Here is an 18,024-nt window from a genome sequence, read left to right on the forward strand (position 1 = left end):
GGGTTTGGTCCAATTTGGAAAATTGGGCCATAGATGGGCCATAGTGGGGCCTTTATGATTATGTGATATTGGGCCATGGAATTGGATGGGAATAATTGGATGGGCCTTAAGGAAAGACCGTGAAGAGGTCTGGGCCCAATTTTGAAAATTGGGCCATATGTTGAGCTTTGGCCCATTACTTGACTATTAGGTTTTGTAGTGTGAGTTGGACCTTAGGCTTGGAACCCAATTATTAATTGGGTATTTTTTGATGATGACAGTTTGGGAAGCTTTTATCCGTGGGATTTCAGCAGTGCCAGGTGAGTTCTCCTCACTATATCAATAGGGTGTAAGGCACCAATGCCGGCCCTTATCGGATTTGTATTTGAGTTTATTGCATGAAATGCTTATTGACTTGCATCCTAGTAATTGGGATGATGATATGTTTAATGACCTGGTAGTTAGGGTGTTATCATGTTATCATGATCTGTTAGATCGGTATCCTTGTTATAGTAAGCTTATATGTTGTTATGATTTGTTAGATCGGTATCTTGGTAGATAGGATGTTGTTATGCTATAATGATTGTTATATAATAATCCTGGTATATAGGATGATGCTATGTTAGTGACCTGGTTAGGTCGGTATCCTAGTTATAGGATGTTGCTATGATTGGTGATCTGTTAGATTGATATGACTATATATATATATATATATATATATATATATATATATATATATATATATATATATATATATATATATATATATATATGCAAGTGTATGACATTTATGTACACATGCTTGTTTGATTTGGGGTTGGGTTGAGGCGGTCCTGCTTTGTGCTGGAAGCCAACATACCCAGGGCGGTCTGGATAACCTGAAGGCCCTGCAAATGGATTCAGTCAGACCGAAGGCCCGTCGAGCGATCCAGATAAGTTGTAGGCCCTGCGAGGCGATCCAGACGTGCTGAAGGCTTGGAGAGCAGTCCAGATAAACTGAAGGCCTGTAAGGCGGTCCAATCAGGATGATGACTCATTATACATGTTGTTCTGTATTGTTTATATGATATGGTTATATTTGTATGGTGTTAGTATATTAGGGAAACTCACTAAGCTTCGGGCTTACAGTTGTTAATGTTGTTTCAGGCACTTTATTATGATTGCAGGAAGGCGAAGGCGTGATCGTGCACCTCCTCATATTTTCATGATTGATTCTACGGATACTCTAATGTCTGAACTATTTTGAAAACAAACTGTAATAACTTAATGGTTTTAAAATGTATTAAAAAGTTAAAATTTGACTTCAATTTTATGGGTGTTACACGAGTTCCTAGACTATCTTAAGGAGTGTAGAATTGTTTCATAGTTAACGCCACCTAGGACACCACAACTTAATGTTGTGGCTGAGATGCATAACCGAACCTTGTTGGACATGGTTCGTTCCATGATGAGTCGAGCTTCGTTACCAATCTCATTTTGGGGGTATGCTTTAGAGACTGCCGCCCATTTCCTTAACCTGGTCCCAACTAAAAAAGTTGCCAAAACATCTCATAAGACGTAGACAGGGAAAGCTCCATCATTATCACACATCAGGGTTTGGGGTTGCGAGGCTTTCGTGAGGCGTGAGATTCACAACAAGCTCGAACCTCACAGTGAGCTGTGTATTTTCATCAGCTACCTACAAAAGTCCTTTGGTTATCTCTTCTATCGATCGATTGATAATGTTATCTTCGTGCAAGGAGAGGGGTTTTCCGAGAGAGGGAACTCATATTCTAAAAGGACAGTGAGAGGAAAATTGACCTTGTAGAACTTCAAGAGTTAAGCGATGAAGGAACCTCAAACACTAGCGGTCAACATGAGGAGGAAACTCATGTTGATTAGTCTGTACCTTTGAGGCGTTCCAGTAGAGTTAGTGTTCCACCTGTGTTATATGGTTTCCATATAACATCTGAGGGTGACACATTTATCAGTGATAGTAGGCCCTGAGTTTGCCAAATGGAAAGAGGTGATGGACAGCGAGATTCAGTCCATGTATGAAAATCAAGTTTGGAACTTGGTTGACAATGTACCGGGTCGTAAGATAGTCAGGTGCAAATGGATCTTCAAGAAAAAGACTGACATGGATGGGAAAGTACACACACATAAGGCACGACTGGTTGCGAAAGGCTTTACTCAAACCTTGGGGAGTTAACTATGACGACACCTTCTTACAAATAGCGAAGATTAACTCTATTAGGGTTATGCTAGCCATAGCTGCATTTCATGACTATGAAATATGGCAAATGGATGTCAAAACCACTTTCCTTAATGGAAAGTTGGCTGAGGATGTTTACATGAATCAGCCAGAGGGTTTTGTCAATGCAAAGTACCCTAATAGAGTGTGTAAGCTTGATAAATCCATTTATGAATTGAAACAAGCATCTCGCAGATGGAATCTTTGTTTCAATGAGAAAGTCAAAGAATTTGGCTTTTCGAGAAGCGAGGATGAGTCCTATGTATATGTCAAGGCTAGTGGGAGCATAGTTAACTTTTTGGTGTTGTATGTAGACAACATACTTCTCTTAGAAAATGACATCCCGACCTTGTAGGAGGTCAAGGACTGGCTTGGAAAGTGTTTCACTATGAAGGACCTTAGAAAAGCTGCCTATATTGTGGGAATAAGGATATTGAGAGATAGGAAAAAAGACTAATTGGACTTAGTCAACGTACTTACTTGGAAAAGGTGATGACACGGTTCAGCATGCAGGATTCCAAGAAAGGTGACTTACCGATCCAGTATAATGCCAGACTTAACAAGGCTCAGTATCTAAGTATAGAGGTTGAGATAGCTTAAATGAGTGAATACTAGATGCATCCGCTGTTGCCTCGATCATGTATGTTATGACTTGTACTCGCCCTGATGTGGCCTTTGCTTTGAGGATGGTCAACATATATCAGGGGAATCCTAGTAAGGCTCACTAGACTGCAGTGAAGGACATTCTTAAGTACCTACATAGGACTAAGGATTGGCTCCTTACCCTCGGTGCAAGTGATAACATAAGAGTGACAAGGTATAGTGATGCCAACTTTCAGACCGACAGAGATAATTTCCACTCTCATTCGGGCTGGGTATTTATCCTGAATTGAGGAGCAATTACTTAGAAAATTTCCAAGCAGGAGATTGTAGCTAATTCAACGTGCGAATCAGAGTACATAGCAGCAAGTGAGGCGATGAAGGAGGCGATATGGCTGAAGAACTTCATCGGAGACCTAGGAGTTGTACCAGCCATAAAGGAGCTTATGGAGATTTTCTGTGACAACGAAAGTGTGGTTGCCTTAGCCAAGGAACCAAGGGATCATGGTAGATCCAGAAACATCGACAGAAAATATCACTTCATAAGACATACCGAATAGAAGAAGGACTCCTCGTGGCAAAATAGAATTGTGCGACTTTTCATAAAGCATGGTGATGTTGCATTGAAATGCAATACACCACTACCATAATGTATATGGCGTCTCTTTGTTAAACGTGACACTCACGCACAAAGTCATACTTTATCTGAGTTTTACTACAATGAAGGAGTATACATAATCATTACTAGGCCACGAATAAATGGAGTAGGTGCAGTTACACATATTGTCCATTATTTCCAACACATGCACCAGTATTGCACCACTTCCCCATGTTGATTATTGGTTGGATTCGAATTGGGCGATTGAAGCGGATTACTCAAAACTTTTTGTTGCTCGGGGTAGAAGGCGTGCAAACCGAATATGTAATGAGATGGACATGCATCATCCCGGTGAACCTTGTAGATGTGGATCATGCCACCAACAAGGTGATAATCGAAAATGCTATCCAAATTCTTAACCAAGGTTTAATCCGATGTAAGCAATGAATTTTATTGATCTAGTAATTTCAAGTTTAGTGATCTTGTAAGTTTATGCTTATTTGATTTTGTAATTTAATGTTGAATTGATTTGTGATTTCTTAATGTTATAAATATGATGTGAAATATATGTTTTATTTATTATATAATTTTAGTAATATGTAATTTTATTATTGACGGAAGATGTTAATAATGTATTTTTAATTGTATAAATTAGTAAGTTCTATATATAAAATTTAATAATATATTTATAATTAAAAAATATTACATTAATAATACATTTATAATAAAACAAAATATTATGTATAAAGTTGGTAAAGATAGAAAATGAAAATAGAATGTAAAAGAAAAATGTGTAATTAAAAATTTATATAATATAAAAGTGAAAATTTTAATATTGTATAAAGATCATTTATGTAATTAGAAATTCATAGGAATACTTCAAATTGGTGCCACAACCGTATTTTTACAAACCGTTTAATGAACCCCTTTTTACAAAATTTTTTGAAAATAGCCCTATTCTTTAAAAAATAAAAATAAATAAAAATAAAAATAAAAATAAAAATAAAAAAAAACTTCTTAATTAAGCCAAAATATTAAGATTTGGAACCGGACAAAATGTATCCTTTTTTTAGGTTAAACAATTAAGCTTTTTCTAAGGATATATAATTATACATTCCCTTTTTTATTTTTATTTTATTAAGAGGTGGTTGTGGATGGTGGTGATGATGGTTGTGGGTGGTGGTGGTGACGGTGGTATATAATGGTGCAAGCTACTTTGTTACTTATGAGTTATGAGTATAGAGAAACATCTCAACTATCATTGGTAAAATGAAACTTGAAGATCCTTGGGCTAAATACAAGAATTAGTGATTTGCTTTTGTTTGTGCGTGTATTATCACATTCAAATTTCATTTTTTTTGCTATATCTTCCTGCCTTAATTTTTTCCTTATCAAGGCATTGTTCAATGAAAGTTAAACCCAATTACAACATTGTATTATCAACTTTTTTCAATTAAAACTATGGAGAATACCCAAGTTCCCCTCCATAGCTATACTATACTTACCATGGCCCTCTCTCTCTCTCTCTCTCTCTCTCTCTCTCTCTCTATATATATATATATATATATATATATATATATATATATATATATATATATATATATATATATATATATATAATCATCGAAATTATAAAATAGATCTTCATGTTCACCCAATTTATAATTTTTTTTAGTTTTTATTTAATCTTAAAAACAAAAGCTACACGCATTTCTCGTTCTCGTCCTCAAAGTAGATATTTATTGAAATTTCACCTCAAAAGCAAGATTTGTCTGAGCTGGTTCCTAGCTTCATTTGTTAACAAAGTGGTTTTCAAGATTCTCTTAGTAACTAGCTATTTAATACTATTTATATGAATGTACCTAGCCAGCTAGACCATCAACACTTGCTTATACTAAACCACGAAATCCAAAAATGGCTATCAGCATCCAGAACCAAGATGAGGCATGGGTTATCGACTCGATTGTAAAAGCCATGCCACCACCTTCTTTATCTGCAAGAATCCCTAGAGTCACAAAGATATTGGTGAGCACGAAGAGCGATATTTACGAGAAGTACTATGTTCCACAGGTTGTTTCCATCGGTCCATACCATTATGGCAAGCCTAAGCTCGAGCTAGTTGAGAAACTCAAGCCTGTTTTTACCAAGAAGCTCCTCGCACGACCGGAGTATGAAGTCAATTTGAGCCTCAGCAGCTTGTACAAAAAGCTTGGTGAAGCGAAGATGGTGAAAGAGTTAAGAAAATTCTATGAAGAGAACTCAACTGAGCATCTCTCCGATAAGGTATTCACTAGGATGATGTTGCTGGACGGGTGTTTTATTTTGTATTATATTCTATTTATCCATGGGGTGACAGCAGAAAATTGTAGCGAGAAAGTTGAAAGTAGTAGCGACTTGATCAGAAGCCACCAGGCCGTGTTTATCCACCATGATTTGTTCTTGCTGGAAAACCAAATTCCCTACATAGTTCTAAACGAGGTGATGGATTTGATAAAGCTTGATAGGCGTGACAAGATTCGATCGTTCTTTGCTGACAACATTTTGTCACCGGGAAGCCAGAAAAGTCGGTGGTTCTGTTTCCGAAGCGGCTCAATCCAATCTGATCAAAATTCTGGACGAGAATCACATGATCATCTGCTCCATCGTCTGCATTCTGCGCTTACAGGACCAAGTCCCAAGAATGAATCCCACTGGATTCAAATTCTTTCTTGTCGTCCTAAAAATACCAGAAAGGATGAAATAATCACCAGGTGTACTTTTCGTAACGTCAGCGAGCTTGCAGATGTCGGGATCCAATTCAAGCCGAGTAACGTTATGTCTTTGGCTCATGTGGAGTTTATTGGAGGGTGTTGCAGGTGGTCGTTTTCAGCAGATGTAAAACTCCCTCCGATAATCGTGGATGACTCCACCAAGCCGATGTTGTTAAACTTAATAGCCTATGAAATGTGTTCAAATGACACACATGCATGGGTTACCTCCTACATAAGCCTCCTCGATTCTCTCATTGATCACCCAGAGGATGTTAAGGCTCTTCGGAAAGCTGGGGTCCTTGATAACTCCCTTGGGAGTGACCAAGAAGTTGCGACACTCTTCAACGAAATAGGCACCGGTTTGGTGCCAAACATTCTAGCATATTCGAAAGCAAAATACCAAATCCAATGTCATTATCAAAGCTTGAGGAACACATGGTTTTCCCAACTCAAGCACGAGTACGGCAGGAGCCCATGGTCATTTCTAGCACTTTTAGGAGCTTTGATGGCTCTTTTTCTTAGTGGTGTTCAAACTTACTTCACTATCTGGGGTCCCAGTTAAAGGCGAGTGAATGAGATGATCTTTGCATGTTTTTGAAGATGAAACATCCATTATAAGATCCAGCGATGATGGTTCTTCTTACTAAATTTAGTCTGTCTGTCAGTTTTGGTCGTGCATGTTGTGTTGTGCTTTTGAAAGAGTGATTGCGTTTGTGTTGTGTGTTTCCACTTGTATTCGGCAACAATAACTTTTTCTAAATATATGATTTATCATCTAATCATTTGAACTTTTATATATATATATATATATATATATATATATATATATATATATATATATATATATATATATATATATATATATATATATATTCATTTGTTTAAACTAAGTATTGTGTTATCGTATGCAAAACTATGGGCCTATTAAAATTAAATAAATAAACAAGAGTATTTTGGTAATTTGATTAATAGCTTCCACAAATAGTCCCTGTAATCACGCTAGCATTCAGTTTTAACCTAATTTCTTTTCTTATATACACCTTCATCGATTACCGCCTCATTCAATTACCGGTGTTGGATGACTTCGAAGAGGCGGCAACAAACCTTCAGTCTTCTCTTCTGTTCTTCTTTCGATGGGTGTCGGAGGGCTGGCTTCCATCGTGTTTGGATTGATTGTCGATGCCTTCGGTGGCGCTAGCTTCAATGCGATCGGTACAATTGCGTTTAGTATTGCCGGTGCCGGTGGCGACGATGATACACTCACCACCGCCGTCCGCTTTCCTGCTCAGGTAATTTAACCAAAAATTACTTTTCATAGTCGTGATTTTTGACGAATTAAGGGTTTCCAATTACCCAAATTGTTAGGTTACAGTTGAAATTGCGAAAACAAATTTTTACATTCAACTATGAATAGTGCATAATTGGATCAGTATTTGTTGATTGTTGGTGTTAAACATGTAAAAATAGTGTTTGGTTTCTGAATTGTTGACAGGCGATTAGTGCAACTGGTGGTGTGATGTCTCTTTTGGAGTTGACGCCATTAAAGTACAAACATCTGCTAGAAGGACCTACTCTAAAAGTAGATTTGCATACTGGAGCCATTGCTGAGGGAGTTTTGACTTTCGTTATCACTTTTGTTGTATCATCATCAAGGGTCCTAACAGCTTGTTCTTGAAGAATTGGATGCTTTCCATGGCAACTATGGTGGTGATTCTTGTTGGTTCAAGCTACACAGGTCCTTCAATGAATCCTGCAAAAATGGGGTTGTTCCCATTTTGCTTTGTAAAAATAGGGTCGTTTACTATCCATTTGTAAATATAGGGTTGTGGCCCCACTCAATCACCCACATTTACTTTTATCATTTCAAATATTTATATTTAAGACCCCTAAACTATCATAAAATATTATATGCATATCGTTTTTTAGATTCAATATTTTTTAGCTTTTATTGGTATTTTTTTCATCTATTAAATTTATTGTGAGACTTATTTCTTTTATCATAAAATTTTCATTATTATAAGCGTATAAATTAAAAACATGTACCTTTTATATAATACTCATGATTTAACCAAAATTTTTTTCCCAAATTTACATCAAAACTTTATCTTTATTATGATATGGGTCTTTACATTTCTAATTAGTTTTCATAACTTTCTGGTTTATTTTTTTATGAAATCCCTTTTGTTTTTTAAAACAAAGTTCTTTTCTTTTAAATATTTTTATAACTTTGTTTTTATATATCTTTTAAGAAATTTAATTTCACAAATTTGTTTTCTATGACTTTTTTTTACGTTCGATTTTTATATTTTAAAGAAAAATCATTTAATAATGTAAAAAGGTTATAAAAACATGCTAAAATATGTGAATATATAAAATCAAATAACTTTTCTATAAAAAATGTTTTTAAAGTCTTTACAAAATAAAAAATAAAACTGAATATATGATTTATGAACTAGTGGAATTAAATAAATTTTTAATGAGTTGTTTTTCAAAATATTTAAAAGAAAATAAAAAAATAAAATTAAATAAAAAATGTAAATCTACTAGCTCAGAAATCACGTTATTTTTTTAATTTTTTTTAAAGACTTAAAAAAAATTTGTAGAAAAATTATTTAACTCCACATATTCACACATTTTATCATATTTTTATAACGGTTTTACAATATTATGATTTTTTTTAAATATAACAATCGTGCTTCCAAAATAGTTATAAAAAAAAAAGAATTTGAGAAAATGATTTTTTAAAAGATATTTAAAAACGAGTTCGTAAAAAAACAAAATATTAAGACAAGCTTGGATTTAAATTTATAAATAAAAAAATTGATTAAATCATGGATGCTATATAAAATCATAATAACCTATTTTAAACAGCATTAATTGTTTTTGATTTCATATCCTTTCATAGATAAACAAAAACTGATTAAAGGCATAATATTATTTTTGCTTTAAGTGGTAATCCCTAAAATCATCTATTTGTTTATAATTTATACACTTATAGTAATATATAGTAATATGAAGTATCAATATTGAATTAAAGACACTAATGAACAAAGTAAACATTTTAAAGAAATAGGTTTATAGATAAAATATTAAAGAATAATAAAGATAAAATATGAATAAAATATAACAAAGAATATAAATATAATCTATTAATAATAATATAGTTTAAGGGTCTCACATATAAATTTAAAATATGAAAAAAATATCAATAAAAGCTAAAAAGTATTAAAAATAAAAGGATATCCATTTAATATATTATGATAGTTTAAGGGCCTTAAGCGTAAATATTTGAAATGATAAACGTAAATGTTGGTGATTGAGTGGGACCATAGGCCTAGATTTGCAAATGGATCGTAAAGTGCCCTACTTTTACAAAGCAAAACCGGAATAAACCCAGTTATGCAAAAAAAAAAATATATATATATATATATATACTAGGCGAATGTCCGCGCGTTACGCAGGAACAACTATATAGTTGAAATCTTTATAAATATATGTTTTTTTTAAAATATAACCATAACATTGTTATTAAATTTGATATAATAATTCGTATACTAAATTGATATAATATATTGATTATTTTGAATTATATGATAATATATACATCTATTATAACTGCATAATTTCAGCCGTTTGAATGATTTCTACCCGGTAGTTACTCATGAATAAAATTAAATATAATATATGGTTTAATATTATTTATAGTTGTTGTTATTGTTAATTAATTATTTTTAATTTATTTGTTTAACGTTTTAATTTCTATCATTATAATTATTTAAAACATCAAACATTGTTTTTTTTATTTTATAGGTAACAATATAATCATTTATATAAAGTTATTTTTAACTATTGTTATTGTAAATTATTTTAAGTTACTTATTTGAAAACTTTTAACGATTATACAAATATATTTAGAAAATATTTTAGTTAAATTTATACTGTAATTTAGTTTTTGCATTTAGCACTACAATTTATCACTTTAAACTATTCACAAAATATTCATTGAGTTTTTTAAGTGGAACTGAAATTTAAATTTAAATTGACAGGATAATGTTATATTTAAATTAACAATTTAAATAATTTGTCTAAACTGTTCAAAAGTTGTAGGTTTAAATTGTTAATAGTTTATATACAACAACATATTAAATCTAATAAATTAAGTATAATATTTTAAAAGTTAAAGACATTACTTTATAAGTAGAAGTAAATATATTATTTTAATATTGAGATTTAGTTTATTTATGATTATACTTTAGGTTTGATATTTATTTAACCTTATTAACCAACGTATAATTATTATTAGAAAGATACTATAATTTATCACTTTTAATTATTTACAAAATATTCATTGGGTTGTTTAAGTTAAACTAAAATTTATATTTAAGTTAATCCTGTAATTTTATATGTAAATTTTTAATTTAAGTATTTTATACAAATTGTTCAAAAGTTGTAGCTTTAAAATGATAATGGCTTATATCCAACAATATATTAAAACTAATAAATTAAGTATAATATGTTAAAAGTTCAAAAAAAATAACTTTATAAGTAGAAGTAAATATATTCTTTTAATATTAAAATTTAGTTTATATATAATTATACTTTAGGTTTAATATTTATTTAATCTTATTAACAAAATTATAATCATTATTAGAAAGAAATTGAAAAGCCATGGGAGTTTCAAATACATGAGATTCAAGAAAAAATGCTAGCTTTATAAGTATGTATGATATATATATATATATATATATATATATATATATATATATATATATATATATATATATATATATATATATATACACCAAGTATTTTGTTATCGTATGCATAACTGTGGGCCTATTAAAATTAAATAAATAAACAAGAGTATTTTAGTACTTTGATTAATAGCTTCCACAAATAGTCCCTGTAATCACGCTAGCATTCAGTTCTACCTAATTTCTTTTCTTATATACACCTTCATCGATTACCGCCTCATTCAATTACCGGTGTTGGATGACTTCGAAGAGGCGGCAACAAACCTTCAGTCTTCTCTCTATCTTCTCTTCTGTTCTTCTTTCGATGGGTGCCGGAGGGCTAGCTTCCATCGTGTTTGGATTGATTGTCGATGCCTTCGGTGGCGCTAGCTTCAATGCGATCGGTACAATTGTGTTTAGTATTGCCGGTGCCGGTGGCGACGACAATACACTCATGTCCACCGTCGTCCGCTTTCCTGCTCAGGTAATTTAACAAAAAATTACTTTTCATAGTCGTGATTTTTGTCGAATTAAGGGTTTCCAATTCCCCAAATTGTTAGGTTATAGTTGAAATTCCGAAAACAAATCGTTACATTCAACTATGAATAGTGCATAATTGGATCAGTATTTGTTGATTGTTGGTGTTAAACATGTAAAAATAGTGTTTGGTTTCTGAATTGTTGACAGGCGATTGGTGCAGCTGGTGGTGTGATGTCTCTTTTGGAGTTGACGCCATTAAAGTACAAACATCTGCTAGAAGGACCTACTCTAAAAGTAGATTTGCATACTGGAGCCATTGTTGAGGGAGTTTTGACTTTCGTTATCACTATGTTGTTCTCTTGATCATCATCAAGGGTCCTAACAGCTTGTTCTTGAAGAATTGGATGCTTTCCATGGCAACTATGGTGGTGATTCTTGTTGGTTCAAGCTACACAGGTCCTTCAATGAATCCTGCAAATGTAAGTATTACAAGACCCTTTCAGTTTATAGTTAAGAAAGTTCCTTGATCCCCATATCTGATCTTTGGCAAGATTTATAATTCTTTTCACCACCTATATTTTGGATTGCAACATGAAAAAAAAAAAAAAAGAATTCATACATAACTATGATTTGAAGTTGACCGCAAAATATATTTACAAGTATGTAATCCTTTGGTATGCAGTAATCAACGAGGGAATGGAATTGAGCATTACAACGGAATGGAATGTGATTCTGGACATTTTTTTTCTTATTGTTACTTTTTGTAAATAATGCAGTGATCATCAAGCTTCAGAATAGGGGGGATGCAACAAAGTGAACAATTATCTTCCTTCACTTTTTTAAAAAAAGTTGAAAATTAATTTACATTTGTTATATTGTTTTATTAGTGTTGATTACCATTATTTTTAATGATCAAGTGTTGAATACTATTATTTTTGTAGGTACAAAACGAGAGATATCAAAACAAAATATGGTACATATGAAGCTTACAACATTCTACTGGAATGAAATCTTGAATTCTGATTCTGCCAGAATAGAATTGTGAATATGAACATTGTATGGGATGAAGATGAGCAATGACCACCAATCTTCCAAAAACAATGGATTATTCTACCAGAATAGTATATAATATAATGAAAAAAAATAAATGTAATAGTATATTCTGGAAGAATGATTTATATATTGTGTTTTTTTATTATTAATAAGTGTAAACATTATCATAGAATAGTATATAATTTTGATTTTTCTTTTTCTAAGAATGTAATGAAATTTTTTTTAATTGTATCCAAAATTTTGTTATTCTTCAAGAAGTTTATTAAATCAAAATATATATTATGTCAGAATGTGTATTCTTGTATGATTTAATCATATTTATTATTTTTTAATATGTTGATAAAAATATTTCGTCAGAATTTTCGAATTAGGAGAATTATCATATATACAATCAAATTTTTTAAATTAATAGAATCTATTTTCCTTAAAATATGCAATTTTCCTTTTTTAAATTTATGTTAATTGACTAAAATACCCTTAGAATGAAATTAGAATGTATTTTTTAATTATATTTAATTTAATAATATGTATTATTCACTATCCAAAAATAAATAAAATTATTGGCCCACAATTATGCATACGATAACACAATACTTTGTTTAAACATAATAACCTAAGTCTATATATATATATATATATATATATATATATATATATATATATATATATATATATATATATATATATATATATATATATATATATATATATATATATATATTAGGTTAAAACCTGTGGAACCCACGGATGTAAATTTTAAATTGAATTTAAAAATTAATTATGTAATAAAATAATATTTAATTAATTTAGAAAACTTATGAATTGTAATATTGCATATTTTAATAACTTTGTGATTTGTACATGTTTAATTACACATTAAATGGTAAGGATTTAATTACAAATGGAGAATTTTAAAACCTTGATTTTTGGTATATGATTCTCATTGAACATACGGAGATGATGCATTACCCATGTGTGTAATGAAATTAACATACGAAGACGATGTCTTACCCATGTGTGTAATGAGGTAAAATAATCTAGTAATGCAGGCTAATAAAAAGTTTAACTAATCATGTATTGTATATAAATGTAAAGTAATCATAAAATATGGAATATAAAATAAAAATTCACAGATATCGATGTTTTTTAAAATATGCAGTATTAATGTACTTGGAACGTTGGATCTTGTATTTAATTTCTTCGATATTTTATTTTGCAAATATAATTTTTTTTGTCTTTTTTATCTCTGGCTTGAAAGTGGTACATGTTATTGTTGTTTTCTGCATAAACGATAATAGGATAGGCTATAAAATGTATAAGGAGGTAAAAAAATATGTTTTTTTATAATAAAATTGAAGAAATAAGCATACCTTTGTAAGTATCGGTAACCAGTGTCGAGCAATATTTATTTGCAGCGGACAAAAAATTTGTCGAAGTATCAACGGTTTTAGTTGTTGCAGATAGATGTGTTGATGTAGTATCCAATTTAATATTATTTGTATTATCTAAAAGGAAACTATTTAATTTTCTAGTCTTTTTAGAAGAAATTGAATAAATTGTATTTCTGCAACGTTAACAGATAACTCGATTTAGTTAATAAAATAACATGCCTAACAGTACACAATAAGTAATTCATATATAATATGTATATGTTGAATAAAGGGGTAAAATGTAACCTTTTTGACGTAATGACAAATTATGATTAAATTACAAAGAAATAAAATATAAACCTACAATTTGCTAGTATATAATATGTCATTGAAATATTTTTATTAAACTTTATACTATGGCACATTAGTTTCACATATATCAATGTTCTTATTTTTTATACAATTAATATAATATTTCAAAAAAGGTATACATATTAAATAATAAAAAAATATAATGTTTATGAATGTGTAAGTTATGTTTAAAAGTATATAATGAAATATGTTGAAAATAGTGATATGTAAAAGTAAATATATTATTGAAATATTGTTATTACATCATATAAAGATTGTAATTAACAATTATGTAAGAATCTCATTTATATTCCATTAACCATAATATTAAATTTTAAAAAATGAATATTATTCTAATATCAAACATTTACATGTGAAAGCACATGTAAAACGACATAAAATTAAAATTGTAAAAAATGATATTGTTAGAAAACATATAAAACAAAGTAAAAAATGATTTTGTAATCTAATTCCAAAGGAGGAGCTAACATGGTTTAAAAGAATCAATGTTTGAGATTTGAGCTTATTTTGTCAATAATTTCCATGGGGTCTGTTTTGGTCAAATTCATAAAGTGGAGGGGCTTAATTGGTCGATTAGACCAAAATTTGAAATTGGGGGAAAAGGGGTCAGGTCTCCGTTTTCTTCAATTTGAGAAAAAGAAACAACCGATCGAAGAAAGGGTTCCGATGGCCTTCGATCGGGAAAAGAAGTAGGGGAGGATCTCTGGGATTTCGCTGGACCGAAGGAAGAAGAAGAACGAAGCAGGAAGCTGCTGTCGATTCTTGGTGGGTGAAGGTTTGAGGATGTGAGCACCTCCGATGTTCGAATTGTCTGCAAAAAAGGGAAGAAGCAGCGAGCCTACTTCTTTTTTGCTCTTGCAGTAAGATGCGAAGGAGGATGGGGGAAGGTGGGTAGAGAGAGAGAGAGAGAGAGAGAGAGAGAGAGAGAGAGAGAGAGAGAGAGGAAAAGGTCTTCGGTCCTCAGTTGGTCCGAGAAGAAGAAATACGATTGAAGGTATGAAGTGGGTCGGTGGTGGTTATCTATCGCAAATAGGGAGAAGTCGAAATACCGCGACCTCCTTGTGGTTGCTCTCTTCGTCAGCAGTAGTAAACGGAAGGGGTAAGGACGAAACACTGAGGCTGCTCTTCTTCTACTCCTGTTAGTGTGGTGCGAAGGAGAAGAAATGTTGCCTCGTGGTTTGGCTGGAAATCCCGACCTCCGCTGGAGGTTTTATCGACTGAAAGTGACGGAGAAAGAGGGTGTGCCTGTATTGCTCACCAGGAATAGCTATCTACGATGGTGTTTGGCTTGCTTCGATCAACAGCAAAGAGGCTGCTGCCTCCTCAATTTTACAGAAAAAAGAAAATAACAACTTGTGGGGTGTTGCTTGGCAGTTCACGAAGCAGAAAAACAAAAGAGACAGGAGAGATAGTTTGGCTGTTTGTTTTGGTTGAATAAAAGTGAAGGGTTTCTGCTAATATGGCTGATTATTTGTGTTTCTAATATGTGTGTACTTTTGATTGATCATTGAAGCAATACCTTTGACAAGATCTTATGCAGATTTTTGAGTGTGAGGGAAGCTTTTGAGTGTAAAATTGTATATTATATGATCTTCTTCCCTTTTGAGTAGATTTTACATGATTTGATTGTATTCCTTTATGCAGTTTTGTTTTGTCAGGGCTTGTAGGGGCTGCAGCTCTTCCATATCTTGGTATTCAAATGGGAGAATGAAATGTTGATGAGAAGGCATAAATACTCTTTTTTACTCAGACGTATGACTTTTTAATTTTATTTTACTATTACATTGCTGAATTAACTTATTATTAGATTAGGTTGTCTTGTTTGTTTATCTTTTTCAGCTTCACAATAGCTTTTTTACTTGCAACACTTTATAGTGTCACCAACAGAAGTGGACAAAAAGACTTGTATAGCTATGGTAATTAATTAATTATCCCTTTATTAGTCATAAGTCATAACTCGTAACTGAAAACATATTGTTTTTTTTTTTTGTTACAAACTTATTGACATTTCATAAAATTAATTTTCCAGATCGGAGGAATCCTTTTGATTTTCAAAAAGGATGGTTTTTGTGGGCTGGAATAGGTCTTGTTGAGCCTTTATTACTATCTTACTTGGAGTTGTCATGGCCTTTTTCAGTGGTGAGCCACCTCAAAGAGAGGTCAGTCAATCTATATATTAAATAATTAAAAAAGTCATTTAGAAATTTAAATTTTTAAATATATGTACTTCTATTTTTTTAACCATTAAAGGGAACATTCCTCAATTAATAAACTGATTTGCATCTTTGGTCCCCGATAGTTGTTCCGACTTTGGAAATAGTATGTATATAGCATTCTACTTTTGAATAAATTAAGTTTTTTGGCATAACTTTGTTGTTAGTATGACCATTGAGTTCTTTGATGTGTTTTTTTTATTTAAAAAAAAAATAACAAGTATTGAATATATTGCTCCATTGACACTTCTTTAATAAAATCAAGGTGTTAATTGTTAATAAATATATAAACCAACATATTTACATTCAATCTTCAAGAGTTCCCTTTTGTGTATTTATACATTTAATGAATGGGCCCGAAGGGGAAAAGACTTAAATAAGCTTAAAATATGCATTTTACAAAATCTATTTTTTGTTATTTCATGATGTCGTTACACTATATTTCAAATTTTGGTTATGTTAAACATAAAAGTATATGGTAAAAGATAAATATAAAACTAAGAATTGATAATAATAATAATAATAATAATAATAATAATAATAATAATAATAATAATAATAACAAAAGAATGTTTCTTGGTACTTAATAACTTGAATTGATAAATCTAAAGTATATATTTGTGAATTCTTAATTTACAGTAACATATTTATAATAACTTGAACTAAAATCATAGTTGTAGTGAATCGAAGCTTACAGTAACATTGAAATAATTAAAAAAGAATATATAGTTTAATTGATTAGTTTATTATAAAATTATACTTTAAATTATTCGTAAAAGATACATACACATACACATCGATTAAAACAACAATGGATGAAAGAGGAAGATGAATACATCGAACAGTACTTTCATCCATATGTTAAATAGACATACGAAAAAGTAAATCCAATATGCATACAAATTAATAAAGAGAAGAAACAGGAGAATGGAGAGTAAAGAAAACCCAAAAGATGTTATAAAAAAAAGAGATATACATAAGTTGTATAGGAGGATATAGTACAAATTAAAGATTCCTAACCTTGTGTAAATGTTATCGTCGAGGATGATTATGCAGTAAATGATCACAAAATCAAGGAAATTAATCATGGTACCTACAGGAAGGATTGTAGAACTTATGTTAACAACTTGATTTATTGAATAACTTATGTTAAAATAGATAAAACTGAGAAGGTATTGTGAAGAAGAACTGAAGAAGAATACTGTTTCCCAAGAAATCTCTGAAGCAGAATCGTGAATACAAAAGCGTATAGATGATATAGTGGTATAAAATTTTGTATGCATTAATTTGGTGCAGATTTATTGGGATTTAATCACTGTAATTAATCAATTTCCAATTACAAAAAACAAACTTCCATATTTTATCGTATATCACGAATTTGAAATTTGAATCACCGATTTTTGCATATTATCTGCATATAATTTGCATATTAAACAATTAGAAAAGTCATTTATAAATTATTATTATAATTTTTTAGAATGCTTTAATTGGTGTAGATTTTTTGGGATTTATTGCGTGTATAGGAATTAAAGGGAATTTACGTAAATGCAGCTGCAGAAAAGAAGCGGGAAAACACGATTTAGGGGGCTGGGAGAGTGACACCTGGCGATTTTGTACTTATATTTTAGTATATATATATATAT

The 18,024-nt window shown here is 31.1% G+C and overlaps 1 protein-coding gene, 1 long non-coding RNA gene and 2 pseudogenes across 4 annotated transcripts; all 4 read left to right on the forward strand.

Moving 5' to 3' along the window:
• The first annotated feature begins 5,311 nt into the window (after nucleotides 1-5,311).
• LOC144998025 (UPF0481 protein At3g47200-like) lies at nucleotides 5,312-6,895 on the forward strand. Its single transcript, XM_078957865.1, has one exon. The coding sequence runs from the start codon at nucleotides 5,325-5,327 to the stop codon at nucleotides 6,720-6,722; it is 1,398 nt and encodes a 465-aa protein (XP_078813991.1). The 5' UTR covers nucleotides 5,312-5,324; the 3' UTR covers nucleotides 6,723-6,895.
• Nucleotides 6,896-7,293: 398 nt separating this feature from the next.
• On the forward strand, nucleotides 7,294-7,975 carry LOC145046767 (aquaporin SIP1-1-like; annotated as a pseudogene).
• A 3,243-nt stretch (nucleotides 7,976-11,218) lies between these two features.
• LOC145046768 (aquaporin SIP1-1-like) lies at nucleotides 11,219-12,171 on the forward strand (annotated as a pseudogene).
• A 2,580-nt stretch (nucleotides 12,172-14,751) lies between these two features.
• LOC145047996 (uncharacterized) lies at nucleotides 14,752-18,024 on the forward strand. Of its 3 annotated transcripts, none has more exons than XR_013682617.1 (4): nucleotides 14,752-15,920; nucleotides 15,981-16,084; nucleotides 16,198-16,327; nucleotides 17,933-18,024. It is a non-coding gene; the product is annotated as an uncharacterized LOC145047996 (long non-coding RNA). The 3 variants fall into 3 exon arrangements; XR_013682616.1 differs by having other exon boundaries at nucleotides 16,008-16,084; XR_013682615.1 differs by having other exon boundaries at nucleotides 14,754-16,084.

This window comes from Lactuca saligna, chromosome 5 (genome assembly GCF_052625555.1).
Source record: "Lactuca saligna cultivar CGN05327 chromosome 5, ASM5262555v1, whole genome shotgun sequence".
NCBI classification, from domain to species: Eukaryota; Viridiplantae; Streptophyta; class Magnoliopsida; order Asterales; family Asteraceae; genus Lactuca; species Lactuca saligna.

Bases quoted from the DNA above. Each gene is read 5' to 3' on its own strand.
- LOC144998025 (XM_078957865.1), top strand. From the start codon at position 5,325: ATGGCTATCAGCATCCAGAACCAAGATGAGGCATGGGTTATCGACTCG.